Source organism: Garra rufa, chromosome 7 (genome assembly GCF_049309525.1).
Source record: "Garra rufa chromosome 7, GarRuf1.0, whole genome shotgun sequence".
Taxonomy (NCBI): domain Eukaryota; kingdom Metazoa; phylum Chordata; class Actinopteri; order Cypriniformes; family Cyprinidae; genus Garra; species Garra rufa.
Genome location: NC_133367.1, coordinates 16,682,676 through 16,699,985, shown reverse-complemented (window position 1 = coordinate 16,699,985; position 17,310 = coordinate 16,682,676). Strand labels below are relative to the sequence as shown.

Genomic DNA, 17,310 nt, shown 5'->3' with positions numbered 1-17,310 from the left:
CTGGTAAGTCTTATGGGGTTTCATTTTCCTACATTATCACGTGGCGAAAAGTATAGTGAAAGTGAAAGCATTTACTAGACCAGTTTGGTATAAACCAGGTCATTTACAAGAAACCTTCCGTCTTGCCTTACGTGTCACGCTTTGTCACAGTGCTGACAGACCTTTATTGTAGGTACTTCCGACCTCAGTTATCCTGCAGTACTCTCGATGGACGGCTGCCAATTTTGACAATAAAATGAAACTTTTTTTGTTAAACTTGACAATAATCATTAACATATCAAACATTATTTAGACTTACATGATACCGTACCCTGCTGCCATTCAAATAATAATAATAATAATAATAATAATAATAATAATAAATTATATAAATTAATATAACAAAAAGGGCAGTCTTGCTAGAAGTCTTTATGAATGGGTCAATGAATCGTCATACTAAAATACACACTAAAATTCTTGAGAAAATTCTTAAAATTTTTAGAGTAAAGAGTCGTGTCAATTCTTTAGAAATGCATGTTCATTTGTATATGTAGCAGAACAGGAAGACAAGGCATTTTAACCTCAACCACATATGTGCGAATTCCCATCACTATGCACTCAACAGGTCAGACTACTTCTTTTAAGTACACCGACTGCATGTTTCAGTTTGACTCATCTGCTGATGCCACACTAAAAAACAGTACTAAGGAAGTCTTTTTTTTGTTTTTTTACTAAATGATTACAAAAACATTAAAACAGCAATTTACAATTAATTTTACCATTATATTTAGGTTATAATCACACAGTATTCCACTGTTTTACGCCTATATATTTAACACCTACTTAAAAAAAACACACAGTCAAAGTTAAATATGTAAAAATAGATGAGGAGGGTCTTCATACTCAATTGGGGGAGGATTCACACACTCGGTTAACAGGTTGATGGGAGGATAGTTATTAGATCAGACTCTTATTGAACTATCGGAGGATGTTTCAAGTCATTGTTTTGTTCTGTATGTACTGGTGGTGTCAGATTGGTAAGTTAAAAAAGCATTTTATTGCTCAATACAGCAGTTATTTTTTTTTATTTATTTATTTTTTTTTATTGTGATGTGTGAAATGTAATAAATGTTGGGGTAAAAGGTAATGGAAAATAATGAAAATGCAACTCCATTAATGGAGACTCAGAATTTCCAGGCCATTTTTTTATCTAAATTTCAAATATTGGACATACTAATGTAAATTCTGCATCACCCAACAATAAAAAAATATATATGTGCAAATGTTTTCTTTTTTTATGAATAACAAAAATCATGAAAATATATTGCTCAAAAAGTGCAGGGGTGTCCAAAACCAGTCCTGAAAGGCCACTGTTCTGCAGAGTTTAGCTCCAACTTGCCTCAACAGACCTATGTTTTAGCATCAATAAAAATTTACAGAATTTATGTTTTGTGCCTCTGACTGTTATGTATAAATACCTACATATAAACAATGAGACCAGGCTGTTTAAGTACATAATTCCAAGAGGACAACACTAAGTCATACCTCTCAGAATATTCTGAGTTTACAAGTTGTAATTACGAGTTCCAGAGCATGTGAAGGTTTTGGCATTGATGGTGTTGCAATAACACATAATTCAGCTGTAAGTAAAATGTCACATGTTGTCATCTCAAAATTATGGAAACCATGACATGGTGTAAAGGAAGCTAAAGACCTTGATTAGCTAGTGCATGTGTATGTAACTGGGCTTGGAGCTAAACTCTACAGCAGTGTTTCCCCCAACAAGTTGTTGGGTGTATCGTGGAAAATTATCAAAAAAAAAAACTTCCTATCTCTATTATGTGGAGTGCAAGTGCAAGTGCAAGGGTCTAATGATATATAAAGCCAAAATAACTGATGAAAATACCTAAATCTGATGGCACAAAAAAGATTGGGAAACACTGCTCTACAGGAAAGTGGCCCTCAAGGAGCAGGATCGGACACCCACTGTCTGCAAATACAGACCCATTTTTTTCCGAAACAGATCAATGTTTTGACCAGTCAGGTGTTTGTTATTTAGATTCAGTGAACATGTTCTTCTAATATCCATGCTCACCAGGTGTGTTCGGAGAATTGGTGTCAGTGATGGAGGGAGATTCTGTTACTTTACAAACTAATATTACTGAAATATGTGAAGATGACGACATACAGTGGAGATTTGGAGCTGAAAACTCTCTGATAGCTGAAATCAGTAGACTTGCTGGAATCTTCAACACTGATGTTTCTGATGGGAGATTCAGAGACAGACTGCAGCTGGACAAACAGACTGGATCTTTGACCATCACAAACATCACAACTGAGCATGCAGGACTCTTTAAACTACAGCGTACGGCAGAGAAGCTGTCATCAAAAACATTTAGTGTTTTTGTCTATGGTGAGTAGAGATCATGAATCCTGTCCTTTATATAATCTTATTTGCCAACTATTTACATATTAAAATGTTTAATCATTTTATATTTTGAGATCACAGAATAGCTTACTGATTGTTATCAGACTAAACGCTCACTCTTATGTTTTCAGCTCATCTGCCTGTTCCTGTCATCAGCAGTAACTCTTCACAATGTTCATCATCATCATCATCATCATCATCATCACAACAGAATTGTTCACTGGTGTGTTCAGTGGTGAACGTGAGTGATGTGACTCTCTCCTGGTACAAAGGAAACCGTTTATTGTCCAGCATCAGTGTGTCTGATCTCAGCATCAGTCTCTCTCTACCTCTGGAGGTGGAATATCAGGAAAACAACACCTACAGCTGTGTGCTCAACAATCCCATCAGCAACCAGACCAGACATCTGGACGTCAATCATCTCTGTCACACATGTGCAGGTACAACAGTTATAATTTTAGTGTTTATGTACACATTTACTTTATGTGTTTAATTTGTTTAATATTTAATGTTTCTCTTAATCATCACAGCACACTTTCCTTCAGGCCCTTCAGATTCAGCATCTCTGATAGTGCTGAGTTCTTCTGCTGCTGCTGGATCTCTCTTGATTGTAGTTGTAATTGGGATCTTGTGGATCCACAGAAAACAAAGAAAAACAAATCAAGAAGGCAAGTGTTTCCTAGTGCTTTCAAACAGCTTTCAATTGAAGTAGTAGTTCACTTTTAGAACAAAAATTTACAGATAACGTACTCACCCCCTTGTCATCCAAGATGTTCATGTTCAATTTATAGGAAGAAACTGAAATGTAGTTATTGGCTGACTTGGCAATTTCCGTATACTACACTCATATCGGCAACATGGCCACATTTGTATATTGACACTGGATCACAGTCTTTGCTTGTTTCACTCTTTCTCAAATTGCATAAAAGACACTGGAAGTATGTCAGTGCTGTTTTTAACAATTGTAGCCTTAAACATATTTATTACACGCATTTATGTTGCTTCGCAGTACTATATAACATACATTGTGAAGAAACAGATCCAGTTAAGATTGTGTTTTTTTGCTATTTAATGCATCTGGTAATTTTGTTGAAACAGATGAGACTGCTGATGAAGAGATTACTTACGCTGAACCAACTTTCTATAAACGAGATGCACCGAAATTGGTAAGATTATTTATTTATTAGATGCCTTTGTGTTTTTGTCTGTATAATGATCCACCACACACACACACACACACACACACACACACACACACACACACACACACACACACACACACACACACACACACACACACAAAATAGCACCATAGCAGATATTTTTAAAAGCTATCAGATCATCACGCAATGCAATAAACACTGGCACATATACTATAATATTCATAATACTCATTGTATTATAATTATTGTAACCAACAAAATAAGTAAATAAATAAATACACTTACTAATTAATTTAGATTTATACATCAAAACTATAACAAGTTCATTCAAGCAAATAATATTGTGTTAAATAAACTTGAAGGCAGATTATTAAGTTTTCACCATAGTTTTCACCACTGTGCTTACATACAGATGAATAAAAACTTTAATTATTAAATTAAAACGTACTGTACCTAAAAGTAATAAAAAAACTGTACTGTACTTGAATGTAAAGATGTACAGTAAAAAAATGTACAGTAGGCCTACTTTATTAAAAAAAAATACACAGGTATCATTTAGCCACCTTGCAAACTTTTGAACAGTGTTTTAACATTAATGTATATTTAATTCAATGATTTCTCTGCATACCACTAGAGGGAGCCCGCATACCACTTTGATAATCAGTGTATTAAAGTGTATTTTCCCTTTTTTATGTTTTCTATGAAATAAAACCAGAAAATCGAGGGTGTATGATGTCATTGTCAGGTGACGCAATGACATAGTCTGTACAACTAGTTAAAATTGCTTATTTCTCTGGATTTAAACATAAAACATTTGGGATAACGTACACAAATCAGCAAAATAAATAACACTCTTCTACTTGTTTTTAGATATTTTAATAAAAAAATCGTGCATATTGTGCCTTCGATAAATGTACATTCTTGTATGAAAGTATGTAAGTATCTTAGTATTGTTGTATGTTAGTATGCTAAAATTGTTTTATTTAGTATATGTAACATATGGAATAAGCAAGTAAAACAAGGTTATTGTCAGTACTAGCGTTAACATGAGTGTTGCTCCTAATGTGCCACCAACAGACCAAGCACAACTGAAACCACACAAAAACTCAAACAGAAACACTTCTAAAGCTTCCATATAACCTTCCGAAATCTTTTGAAAACACATAATATAATGTTTTATTTTAACATTTACTCTCCTCAAAATCCAGCTGGAGCATCTTCAGCATCTTAAATAGTTGATGTCACTGACCACATAATACTTAGGTAAACAGGTTAGATCTTTCCTGTAAATCGGTCAGGAAGTCATATGACACAAATAAAGAAATGGGTCACAGGTCTGTTCTAAGAAAGTCAAGGACCCTAACCATACAATTGTGCAAAAAACAAAAAACAAACTAAAAATAAATAAAAAAACTCACACTTCAGCTATGGCCCGTGTGGGTCCTAATGCCCCAGTATAGTGATGGGAACACTATTCTGCAAATAGTCACTATTTTTAATATGAAACAATAACCCAAGTTCCTGACTAGGCCTGTCCCAGGCCAAATTATTGGCCCATATAAAAAAAAAAAAAAAAAACATGATTTCACATTGAATCTTGAACAATCTTTGTGATGTCACATGTTTAAAATTTAAAATGTGTGTACATGTGTGATGTGACTTTTTACAGACAGTTAAAGATGAGGATCATGTGGTGTATGCACCAGTTTGCATTAGAAGATGTTCGTGAATCTTTTCTAAGTAAGGAAAAGGAAAGGACGTGACGTGAGGCCAAGTATGATGACCCATACTCAGAATTTGTGCTCTGCATTTAACCCATCCAAATTCACAAACACACAGCAGTGAACACACATATTGCTATCACTGCGGCACCCAGGGAGGTTGCCTGAGTTGGGGTTCGGTGCCTGGTTATTCACCCCACCAACAATCCCTGCCGGACCTGAGACTTGAATCCGCAATCTTCGGGTTAAGTCCGACTCTCTAACTATTAGGCCACGGCTGCCACCAGATCCAACTGCCTTCACTGCAGGAACCTCCAGAGACAGACTGAGAATTGATGGTTAGGTTTTGGGACTGGCAAGATAATCACCACATATAGCATTAAAATCTTACGGGTTGTATTATCAGCAGGACTTTTTTTTTTTTTTTTCTTTTATAAAAAAAAAGAAAAAAAAAAAGGTGAACATACTGTATAAATCTTAAAACCTCAAAACATGTCTTGTTTGTGTTGCTGATATATATATATTTATTTATTTATTTTTTTTCATTTGCTATCTATAGACGAGCAGCTCTGTGAAACATCCAATCAGAGCAGAGCTCATTAATATTCATGAAGCTTCCAAATAAAACAGACTGTTTCATTCTAGGGACAAATTCTAGGGTTGTAAATGGACCTGTAAAACCATTTCTGGTGATTTTTTGCCCTTTTCTATGCCATATACCTTCTATGTAGATATCAGAGAACAATTTAAAATACTCTCTCAATGCATTCTATGGCACCTTTAAGATCCTTCCCTTCTAAGAAAAGATCCTTCTGCGCTTGATGACACATTTTAGAGCTGTCTGAATCATTCAAATGGAAGCTCAACATCAAAGCGAAAATAAACATTTTTTTCATGTCATACATGTCAAATTCTTTTTGGAATAGCTTTTGCTCTTGAGTAACATTTATCTAGAACAACATCAAAGATTTAAGTTAGAGCGTCAGAGGAAGATGTAGACAGATAATCTGATTTAAAAGAACTCGATGTCACTTGAGTGCGAGGGTTGTGAAGTCTGAATGGGTCATATTAAGCTAACCTTAAAAATAATTGCTTTATTTGAGATTTATAAATCAGCAAATCGTCACCTTAAAATTGTAAGGTTCTGTCTGTATTCTGAGCAGTTTTGAGATCCTGAGCTTCAAAGATTTTGGGTTCCATAGATTTCTACAGGTAGAACCCTCTTTAATTTAAAAAAAAGGCACAAAATGTACACAGCATACAAAAGAAACATTATATAATGTAAATAAATTGTCACAGAATACGAATATGTGAATAACTCAATTTTGACAAAAATGTCAGATAGAACCTTCTAATTCCAAGCTGACAAAATATATAGTTGCTAAGGTATTATGGTATTTTTCGGTGGATTACTTAGCTGAAATCACATATCATTGAAGAAGTACGGTGGCCGAGAAGTGCAAAACACAACAACAAATCTCCACACAAAAAACAAATCTGAAAACCAAATAACAAATCCAGAATCAAAATTGCAAATTAGAAAACTCAATATCAAATCTAAAAACAAAATGGCAAACCATAAAACACAATAACAACTCCGGAAACAAAATAGCAAGACGGAAATCACAACGACAAACAAACAAAACAAAAAAACGTCAAGTCAGAAAACACAACGACAAATCCGTCAAAATGGAAAAGTTAGGTATTTTGTGGACCGGCGTAGTCGCTGCTTATGGACGGAACTCCTGTCAATCAAGACATACAGGAAGTACAGTTCTAGAAGAGATGTAGAGATGCAGCAGTAGAGATCGGTGTGATCAACTTTTAAACGGTAAGTCAACAGAACTGTATATTATCAGCACAGCTAATCAATTTAACTTGTGCATTAAAACAGATTATTAATAGTTCATTACAACCACCAGTTCCGCAAACACTTGGAAACACACTCTTTCCTTTCCTACTTTTAATAGCAATTGCCGCCCAGCATTTTGTGCTCGAGATTTGCATAGAGTTGAGGAATGCCCAATTTAGGGCAGAGCATGGATATGGAAAAACAAAATTTACACCCTGTTTGCGTTTCATCATCGTCTTTTAACGGCGGTTAAAGCACTTTGCGCGTTTCGACCTCCGCGATCAGCCTCGTGTCATCCATTGGTGCACATGAATGAGGTAAAATATGGGTAGCCCTAGAGCCTACATGTGTGTATTTCTTATTTTCATTTTTTCCATTTATTATTATTTATATTATCTATAATGTTAATGACGATCAGTCCTATTCTACACACAATGTTTTTACACTACAAATTGTTCAATGTTATTCCTATAGGTGTTTGTGATTACGGATTCAAACATTTAATAAACTCTCACATATTTCAGCTGTTAAATATTTCACAAACTTTAACATTTCACAGATCTGACCCAGTATTAAATTGACACCTTTAGGGAGACAGATTCAGTGCACATATTCCATGATCATGATTGGTCTGGATCCTAATGTCTGTTTGACACACCACACACAACAAATCTCATAGATCATGTAAAGATTTTGGTGTCATCCACTTCCAGTTAAAAGATAACAATCACAGATTAAAGCAAAGATTACAATCTTTAATCTTCTTATACAATCTTGACTTTCAAAAAAACATGGTTTTACTACAAACACATAACTCTCTGGTATAGAGCTTGTAACTAGACATACTTTAGCTGCAGTGAACTTATTTTTTTCTTCATTGATGTTAGGGTTGTCAAATTGTCACCAAAAAACAAACAAAAACAAAACTACATATATACATACACATACACAAAAAACATACTGAAAAAAAGTTTAAATTATATGCACAACTAACTTTAACCCTCACATTTTATATGCGGAGAAGAGTAATAGACAAGAGTTTATTGTTATATGTACAGGAAACAGTTACACTCTACAATGAAATTCCTACCCTGTGAATCCACTAGCAGCCAGAGACATAAGAACAAGTAACAACTCTCTAATCATATAGGTAAAAAGCATCAGAAAAAGAAGCAAGACAGATTCAGCTTTGAAGATATTATACACAAATTGAATAAAGTCTTGATGTAATGACTTAAATACTAGCAACAAAATACTGTGATCTCACTTTTTTAATCTGCCACTGCTGATTAATTTGTCTTTTCTTGGAGAAATCAAAGACAGAGACCATATTCAAGAATGTCCCCAAAAAAATTATAAAATCTACAAGAACCGACTTTGGTTTTGGTCACTGTACCTTGGTCATTTGTACCTTTTATAAACAAAAATAAAAAAGCAGGGACAGACACTTTTATTAATTTATTTATGTATTGCTCAGACGCATCAAAACTGGTGAAAATGTACATCTGATATGGGTTTCGGAATTAGGCATGGTAAACTGGCTCTATAGCGCCACCTATACACTTTCAGTGAAGAACAATAAAACATTTCACGTACACGCAGTCACGGAGAGAAAGCATGTCTGTGATCAAATGACAGAAAACACGGCTTTCCATCTTTGAGTTTACAACCTTTACAGTAAAAAGGCACATATTTTGGCTAACTAGTCATCTCGATCACTGCTAACTGTTCCTACATACACTGCTTGTTTCCGTTTCAGCATCCAAAGGACCTTTGTGCGGTGTATCGCTGTCGATTTACTAGAGGAATGTAAAGACTTGTCTCAGTCATATTTTATTGCCCTTTCTATCTTTCTCCACAGAGCAGCGTAGATACCTTCAGCACCATGGAGAGCACCAAGAAGTACTTTAGTTGAAACTTAAATGGAGCGTAGGTGGCGTAAATCAGATTTATCTGTTCACCCCCAGGCCTGGAAAGACCGCTTACTTGAATATAAGCAAAGTCCTTTTAAGACAAGTCTTGTCACTCGGCGTCATTTCTCCCAGATTATTATCAGAAATCAGAGAAACCCTAAACAACTGTTTTACTCTATCAATAGGTTACTTAAAAAGCCCAGCCTCTCGAATGTTCCTGCTTCAAACCACCTTTGTAATAGTTTTTTTTTTTTTTTTTTTTTATGACAAAAATTAATGACGTACACAGCCACATTATCACTATACTTCAACTGCTTCCTCCTTCAACATTTCTGTATTTTCTGGAATTCCTCTTTCTAATTTCATTATTCATGACTCCCAGTCTTTCTGTAATATGGTTTCAAAAATTAAAGCTACCTTCTTGTCTGTTCAAATCATGTTTTGATTCCTTATGTCCTGTTGTCTTGAGTATTATTAATGACTTCCTGTGCACTGGTGTTGTGCCAGCAGTACGTAAAACTGCGGCTGTCACCCTTTTACCAAAAACTAACAATACACACTTTGATAACCTAAATAATTTTCGTCCCATTTCTAAACTTCCACTTCTTGCTAAAATTTTAGAACAAACAGTGGCTTTACAATTGCTTTCTCATCTCTCCTTAAATGATTTATTTGAGCCACTTCAATCTGGATTCCGTCAACTCCACAGCACTGAAACAACATTAGTTAAGGTCACTAATGACTTGTAATGGATTCTGATTCTGGCTGTCTATCTATATTGATTCGTCCTGATCTTAGTGTCACCTTTGACACTATAGATAACTCTATTTTAATTACCCGTTTAGATGCTGTTTTTGGAGTTTCTGATTCTGCATTGAAGTGGTTTGAGTCTTATCTTTCTGATCGTAAGCAGTTTGTTGTGATGGGTGGCTGCAGATCTGAGGTTGGTGTGGTTAAATTCGGTGTTCCCCAGGGATCAGTTTTGGGCCCATCACTTTTTAGTATTTAAATGTTTCCACTCGCTAAACTTTTAAGAACACTTGGTCTTAACTTTCACTTTTATGCAGATGATACTCAGATCTATATAGTACATTCAAAACCTGACAATGTCAAAGGGGCTGTGTCTTCTCTTTCTCAATGTCTTACTGAGATTAAAAACTGGATGTCTGAAAATGTTCTCTGTATAAACAGTGATAAAACTGAAGTGATTCTGGTTGGTTCTCCTCACCAGTTGCGTAAAGCTGAGTCTGTAACCTTAAGGGTGGATGTGAATAAAAATAAAAAAAAAATCTGATGGTGATATTCGATTTTCAACTTAACATTCTCCATGATCTCCATGTTCATAATAATGTCAAAGGTTACACTTGTACAGTAATTACTTTTATTTTATTTGTAAATTAATTTTATTTCGGTGCCATCTACTTTATATTTCTTTGTCAGTTATACTCTTTTTTAATTTTTGTTCTAATTTTTTTATTGTATGCAGCAACACACAAAAAAAGCTTATGTAATATGAATGTAAAACTCTTGAACTTTGAACTTGAACTGAACTTTACAAAGGAAGAATCTGAAATCACATGATTAACCAATATTGTCTCTCCTTCAGTTTCATTTTATGTACTGAAGCGGAATTGGCTTTGGCAGTTTGTCATCACAGAAACTCACAGCAGTTTTTTTTTCAGTTTGACACAATACTAATACTTACACTTTTGCTTTTTTCATTTATGCTTCCTGTGGAGACAGCAAATCACACTAAAAGCAAAAGCCACGATCAGCACCAGCAGGACTGCACTCACAAATACTGCTTTCATATGTAAAAATAGATCCTGTGATGGAGTTTCTACATGTGAGTCTGTAGTGAGAAGAGAGAGACAGTAATTACGTAATATAAACATACACTTTAAATCATAAGCAAATCTGAGAGAGTAAATATGAATGATTCACTTGATACATGGTCACCATGAAGTAAAAACTAATTTCACACTTTCACCATTTTTTGAGTATCTTCATGACTTTCCCAGCCATTTGTGATGAAAAGTTACAGAATTAACAATCACGTCTAAGTAACTACTTTATAGCTAAAGTGGATTGAACATATAAGACAATGCATATTCACTCCAGAACTTTCAGAACTTTTGATTTTATTTGTGTATTGTAAGTGCATCTCACATTCACTTTTAGAATTTTTGAGCGTATTCTATTTAAAAATGTGCTTTTCTGTAAAGTATTGCACTTAGTAAATCTGAAGCGCTGGCTTGAAAAGACCAGTAGAAATAACTTTGTTGCTGAGTTACTGAATGATTAATTCATACTCACAAAAGAAGCTTCTAATAATACTGCTGCTGCTGCTGTTGATGTGTAGTTTATAAAGTCCAGTGTCTGTTGTTCTGATGCTTGTGATGGTCAAAGATCCAGTCTGATTGTCCAGCTGTAGTCTGTCTCTAAATCTCTCTTTACACTGAACATCTGTACAGATCTCATTAGGATATCCATTGATTTCAGCGATGAGAATGTCATTGAAATACCATGTCATCAAATCATCTGGATTTACTGCACCAGTGTATAAAGTGACTGATTTTTTCTCCTTCATTGGTACTGTCTTCCTTTGATCTGTAGGAAAAACACCGTAAGCAGAAATCGACACTTAACTTAAAAGGGAGGATCCTTTTTTAGGGAAATCATCCATATAAATTTTTTTTAAGAACAGAATATTTAAAGAAGTCACAATGTAAAAACACTTTTGTTTTCAACTATATCAGGAAATATGGATCAATGCATCAAATATTCAATAATAAAGCTTTATTGAATATTACACGTATGTTTGTACTGCTTTACCAGATAGGATTATAAACGACTGCATTCTCTTATAGCGCAGACATAATTTGCTGTGATCATTAAATGTTGTAATAAATAAATGTTGGGATTTAAACACATATTGCTGGCTATTAAACATTTGAGAAATACCTCACCATGAACAGTAACATTGAAGATCTTTTCGCTGCTGGGGCGGTCTAAAATCTTCAGTTTATAAAGTCCTGCATCTGAGGTCATTATGCTTTTGATGGTCAGAGATCCAGTCTGATTGCCCAGCTCCAGTCTGTCTCTGAATCTCTTATTACACTGAACATCTTTACAGGTCTTGCGGAGATTTCCAGTGATTTGTGCTAAGCGAATGCCATTAAAATACCATCGAATTCGGTCTTGTTGGTTTGTTTTAACACCAGTGTGCAGAGTGACTAAATCTCCCTCCATCACAGACACTGGAATTTCTTCAACATTAAACACACCTGAAGAAGAAACAAACAGTTAAGTATAAAATCACTTCATAAAGATCATATGAAATACAATTTGATTCATACATAGTGTAAGTGGCCACTAGAGGTCACTAGAGGTAATTCATTCACAGTCAGGTCATTCATGCGATTAGGTTTGAGGCCGTGAGCCCAGGAACGTGTATAGCTGATCAACAGTTTCACTCATCAGATTTCTCTCGTCTTAGAAGCCCACTGACATATGTAATTTAGCACAGGTCGTGAAAATCCTAGGGCTGTGCACTGTAACATTGTTTGTTTAGTTGATTTTTGTTATGTCCACACATTTGTGTCTTGTGTCACATTTTTTATCTGTTCTAAATGCACCTTAAATTAATACTTTTTAAAACCTTTTAATACTCTAATCAACATTGGCATGGGAACATATGGATGCTTTAAGCAAATGTATATTTATTATTAGTGAAACAATACTCAACATAGAGCATGAAGACTAGACATGTTTCAGAGGTCATTGATGTATTTCAAATAACTTGTTCATGTCTATTAGACACATGAAAGAAATACCAGGTTCCCATTACTTCCTTTGCACTGAGCAATTTACTTACAAAAGCCTGTTTACATTTTTTTGCAGGACAGGGCAGCTCACTTCTTCTGAACATGCAAAATGTACATTTATTATTTATTATTACATTTGTTTCCCTCTCAGTGTTTACATACTGTAATTTGATACAGCCAAGTTCTCAACAAAACTGTTGTCAGATAACCAAAGTAATAGGAAATAATGACTGAAAAAAATCCTGAATTATGATCATGATTCAATCGCTGAAAAGAATCATTTACTGGCATCTGGACATAAGTCACTATTCTTTGCATTATTATCGCTGTTTTTAACTTACAGTTTGAATGCTTTCACGATCATTGGACTTTCCAGTAGTTTACCCGTTTAAAATTATGTGATCGCTGTTACAGAGGAGGTTCCCATACCGCCTCCTCAGCACCACCAGAGGGAACTTTTCCCGGAATACTGACACCCCCATCCCCCTATCCCCCCATTCGAACAACATTTTCCATACTCCTTCATACCTGGGACTGATCACGCCCACACACACGCACACCTGCACCTTATTACTGACGCCATATGAGCCGCACACACACTCTGTTGTTGCCAAGTCTTGATTTGCTATGGCCTTCAATTCTGAGCGTTACTGTTATTGTTTTGGATTTCTTGTTGCGACCCTGGACTGTTCACAGTTTTTGATTCCTCTCTGTTGCCCCTTACTTGGATTATTTATCTTACTTCGATTGCTCGCCGCCTGTCTCGACTCTTCTTGTTCAAAGGATTCTGATACCTCGCAGCCAGCCCCGACCCCAGCCTCTTTTCCATTTATTCTCTAAAGTCTCGCCCCTTTGGATACTGTTCGCTATCATTTGTGCTGCTCTATCTGTGTCCACTCCAATAAAGCTGCAAATGGATCCGAACGTGTCTGAGTTGTCATCACAATCGCATAAACGTGCTACTTTTCATTTTTTTAAGGTGTTGTTTTGGTTATAATGACGGCTACTGACTTGAGAGCCTGTTCTCATGAAAATGCGTACCAGTAGCATTTTTTTTATCGTGCTATTAATTAGCTGGAATTAACTGTGGCGTGCATATGATATGCATGTGTTTGACGTGCATATAATCCGCAGTTTTGGCGTGCATACCTGTATGTGGCTCTAAGAATCAAACCTCTCTGGTGAAAAAAAAAAAAAAAACAGCTAAAACCAACCTAGGCTGGTTGGCTGGTTTTAGCTGGTCATAGCTGGAAGGCAGGCTGGTTTTAGAGGGGTTTTGGCCACTTTTCCAGCCTGGCCAGGGTAACCACCAGCTAAAACCAGCCTGGCCAAGCTGGGAGACCAGCTTAAACCAGTTACTTCCAGCTTAAACCAGCTATGACCAGCCAACCAGCCTAGGCTGGTATTAGCTGTTTTTTTTTCAGCAGGGCTACATCAGCAATCCTAACCTGGACCGACTCCGCTTGCATTCATTCAGTATGTCAGAAGTGGTGTTATGCGCGAAAAAGTGCCAGTACGCAAAATGATAAAATACAGAAGTTCCCGCTTCAAGCACTGGAAGCAACATAATATCTGGTTTAACTGAATGCGTTGCTCCTCTGCCCCGCGCTGAACGGAGCAGACGCAAATATAAAGAGAGGGAGTTCGTGCGCACTGGAAGACCTTGCGCCTTGCGGCAAAACCAGAGAGTCTCAGAAACAATATTAGGTTTGTCCAATTATGTGTTTATGTATTGTTGCTAGACACTTTTGCTAGGTTGGCAACATTGTGCATCCATTTATTTTACCATGGGCTAGGTAATGGGTCAAACAGAAAATGTGCGCTGCATTAATCGTGCACGTTAATGAAATTAGTGCCGTTAAAAAGAATTTGCGATAACGCGTTAATTTGGACTTGCCTAATACAAATGCATGATGATGCACTGTAAATGTGTGAGGATTATTTGTAAATTTGTGTTATAAAGCATATATTTTCTTAATTAATGCCGCTGAATTTAATTTTCTGACCCCATATGTCACGGTACATGCATCTGTTGTGTTTTTCTCTGTCTCGTGATTATGTGTTGTGTGTGTGTGTGTTACGTCATGCTCCCCAGCACGCTGCCAATCAGTCCTCCACAGGTGCATCTCATCATCTCCGGCTATATATACTCACCTCGTTCTCATCTCTCCTGTCGATAGTTCATTCTGGATTGGGTTCGTGTCGGGATTGTTGGTTTGTATTTCGTCAGTGTTCACCTGGATTTACTCACCTTCACGGGATCATCACGCCACGTCATCACCGCCATCAAGCCCCTGTGTCACCCAGACGAGAGATTTCACCACGTTGCAGTTTGTTCATCTTGTTTGTCTTCAATAAACATCCATTTCACTGCATTTGCTTCCTCGTCTCTGTTTGCACCGTCACAGAACTATCGACCAGGAATGGAAGCAGCAGGGTCCACTCGTCTCACTTTGGAGGAATGTCTGCTGTCTTGTGTCTCTCGGCTGGAAGCCCAGGAGAAGAGCTCAACGGACACGGGAACGGCCGTTCGAGCTCTTGTGACACAGGTGTCCGACCTGACCCAGCGTATGCAGCAGATGCAACTTCCCGCTGCGCCGCCCACGCCGCCCATGCCGGCCGCTCCGGTTCCCCTTCCTGGACCATCTGGGGCTGCCCACCAACCGGAGCCCCGCCTTCCCCCACCAGAGCTGTACAGTGGTGAGCCGAACTTTTGCCGAGCTTTCCTCACTAGGTGTACGATGCATTTTTCTTTACAGCCCCGCACGTTTCCTAGTGAGGAGAGCAAGGTGGCGTTCGCGCTCACCCTGTTAACGGGGAAGGCAGCCCTTTGGGGCACGGCGGTGTGGGAAAACCAGGATCCGTGTTGTGCCTCGTTCTCGGCACTTGCCGCCGAGATGAAAAGGGTGTTCGACCGCGCAGCCACCGGAAGAGAGGCTGCGCGGAGATTAACGGACCTCAAGCAGGGGGAGAGGTCCGTTTCAGACTATTCTATTGAGTTTCGCACCCTGGCGGCGGAGTGCCGATGGAACGAGGAGGCGCAGTGGGACATGTTCCTGCATGGGCTGGCTGACCGCGTCCAGCAGGAGATCTACGCCCTGGACCTGCCCGCAGACCTCAACGCCTTGATCGACCTGGCACTGCGGGTGGACGCTCGACTCTCCCGAGCCGAGCGGCGGTGGTTACCCGCTCGGCTTCCCCCTGGGGAGGGACTCCCATCTCGAGCCAGCGGCAGAGACGCGGTCAGTCCCTTCGACGATCACGAGCCTATGCAGGTGGGTCGGGCTCGGCTTACTCGGGAGGAGAGGGAGAGGCGGAGATCCCATGGACTGTGTATGTACTGTGGGGCAGCTGGGCACTTTGCTGCCAGCTGTCCGGTAAAAGGGCAAGCCCGGCAGTAAATGTGAGGCTACTGTCGGGTGGGGTCTCCGCTACCAAGCCCTCGTCTAGATCTACCTCCACCCTCCTTCCGGTTAGGCTTGCATGGCATCTTCACGACATCCGTTGCACTGCACTACTGGATTCGGGGGCGGAGGGTAATTTTATGGATTTTTCGTTTGCTGTACTTCACCATGTTCCACTTCTTCCCCTCAGTAGTACCATCACCGTCCACGCCCTCAACGGTCAGACTCTTCCCACCATCACCACCATATCCGAACCTGTTACTCTCACGGTGTCAGGCAATCACCGTGAGAGTATTTCCTTTTACATACTGGACTCCCCTCATGCACCCGTTGTTCTAGGTCACCCTTGGCTCATCAAACACAACCCCAGGATTGATTGGCAGCTTAAGTCTGTGTCTGAGTGGAGCATTAAGTGTCATGAGTCCTGTCTTGTGTCTGCTTGTTCGTCTGTTTCTGGTGTTGTGTTGCAGGAAAAGACGACAGATCTGTGTAACGTGCCCGCGGAGTACCTCGACCTGAAGGAAGTGTTCAGTAAGTCTAGGGCTGATTCTCTCCCTCCTCATCGTCCCTATGACTGTGCTATAGATTTACTGCCAGGTACGTCTCCGCCTAAGGGCAAATTATATTCACTTTCTACTCCTGAAAGAGAGGCTATGGAGAAATACATTTCTGATTCTCTAGCAGCCGGGTTCATTCGACCCTCCTCTTCTCCAGCGGGGGCGGGGTTCTTTTTTGTGGGGAAGAAAGACGGATCTCTGCGACCTTGTATTGATTACCGGGGGCTGAATAATATCACGGTAAAGAATACCTATCCTTTGCCGTTGATATCTTCAGCCTTCGAGAGGTTGCAGGGAGCGTCAGTCTTCACTAAATTGGACTTAAGAAACGCTTATCATTTGGTTCGCATCAGGAGGGGAGATGAGTGGAAGACCGCCTTTAATACCCCCAGGGGGCACTTTGAGTACTTGGTCATGCCCTTCGGCTTGTCCAACTCCCCAGGGGTCTTTCAGGCACTCGTTAATG

General features: G+C 38.4%; 1 protein-coding gene across 1 annotated transcript in view; it reads left to right on the top strand.

Annotated features, from left to right (window-relative positions):
* The first annotated feature begins 967 nt into the window (after positions 1–967).
* LOC141338002 (uncharacterized) overlaps positions 968–17,310 on the top strand; it is a 38,453-nt gene continuing 22,110 nt past the window's right edge. The window contains exons 1-9 of the mRNA XM_073843575.1: positions 968–1,016; positions 2,078–2,392; positions 2,539–2,847; positions 2,962–3,089; positions 15,064–15,213; positions 15,292–15,510; positions 16,361–16,419; positions 16,478–16,572; positions 16,758–16,776. Of these exons, the coding sequence (XP_073699676.1) occupies positions 968–1,016; positions 2,078–2,392; positions 2,539–2,847; positions 2,962–3,089; positions 15,064–15,213; positions 15,292–15,510; positions 16,361–16,419; positions 16,478–16,572; positions 16,758–16,776 (1,343 nt within the window). The remainder of the gene's footprint in view (positions 1,017–2,077; positions 2,393–2,538; positions 2,848–2,961; positions 3,090–15,063; positions 15,214–15,291; positions 15,511–16,360; positions 16,420–16,477; positions 16,573–16,757; positions 16,777–17,310) is intronic.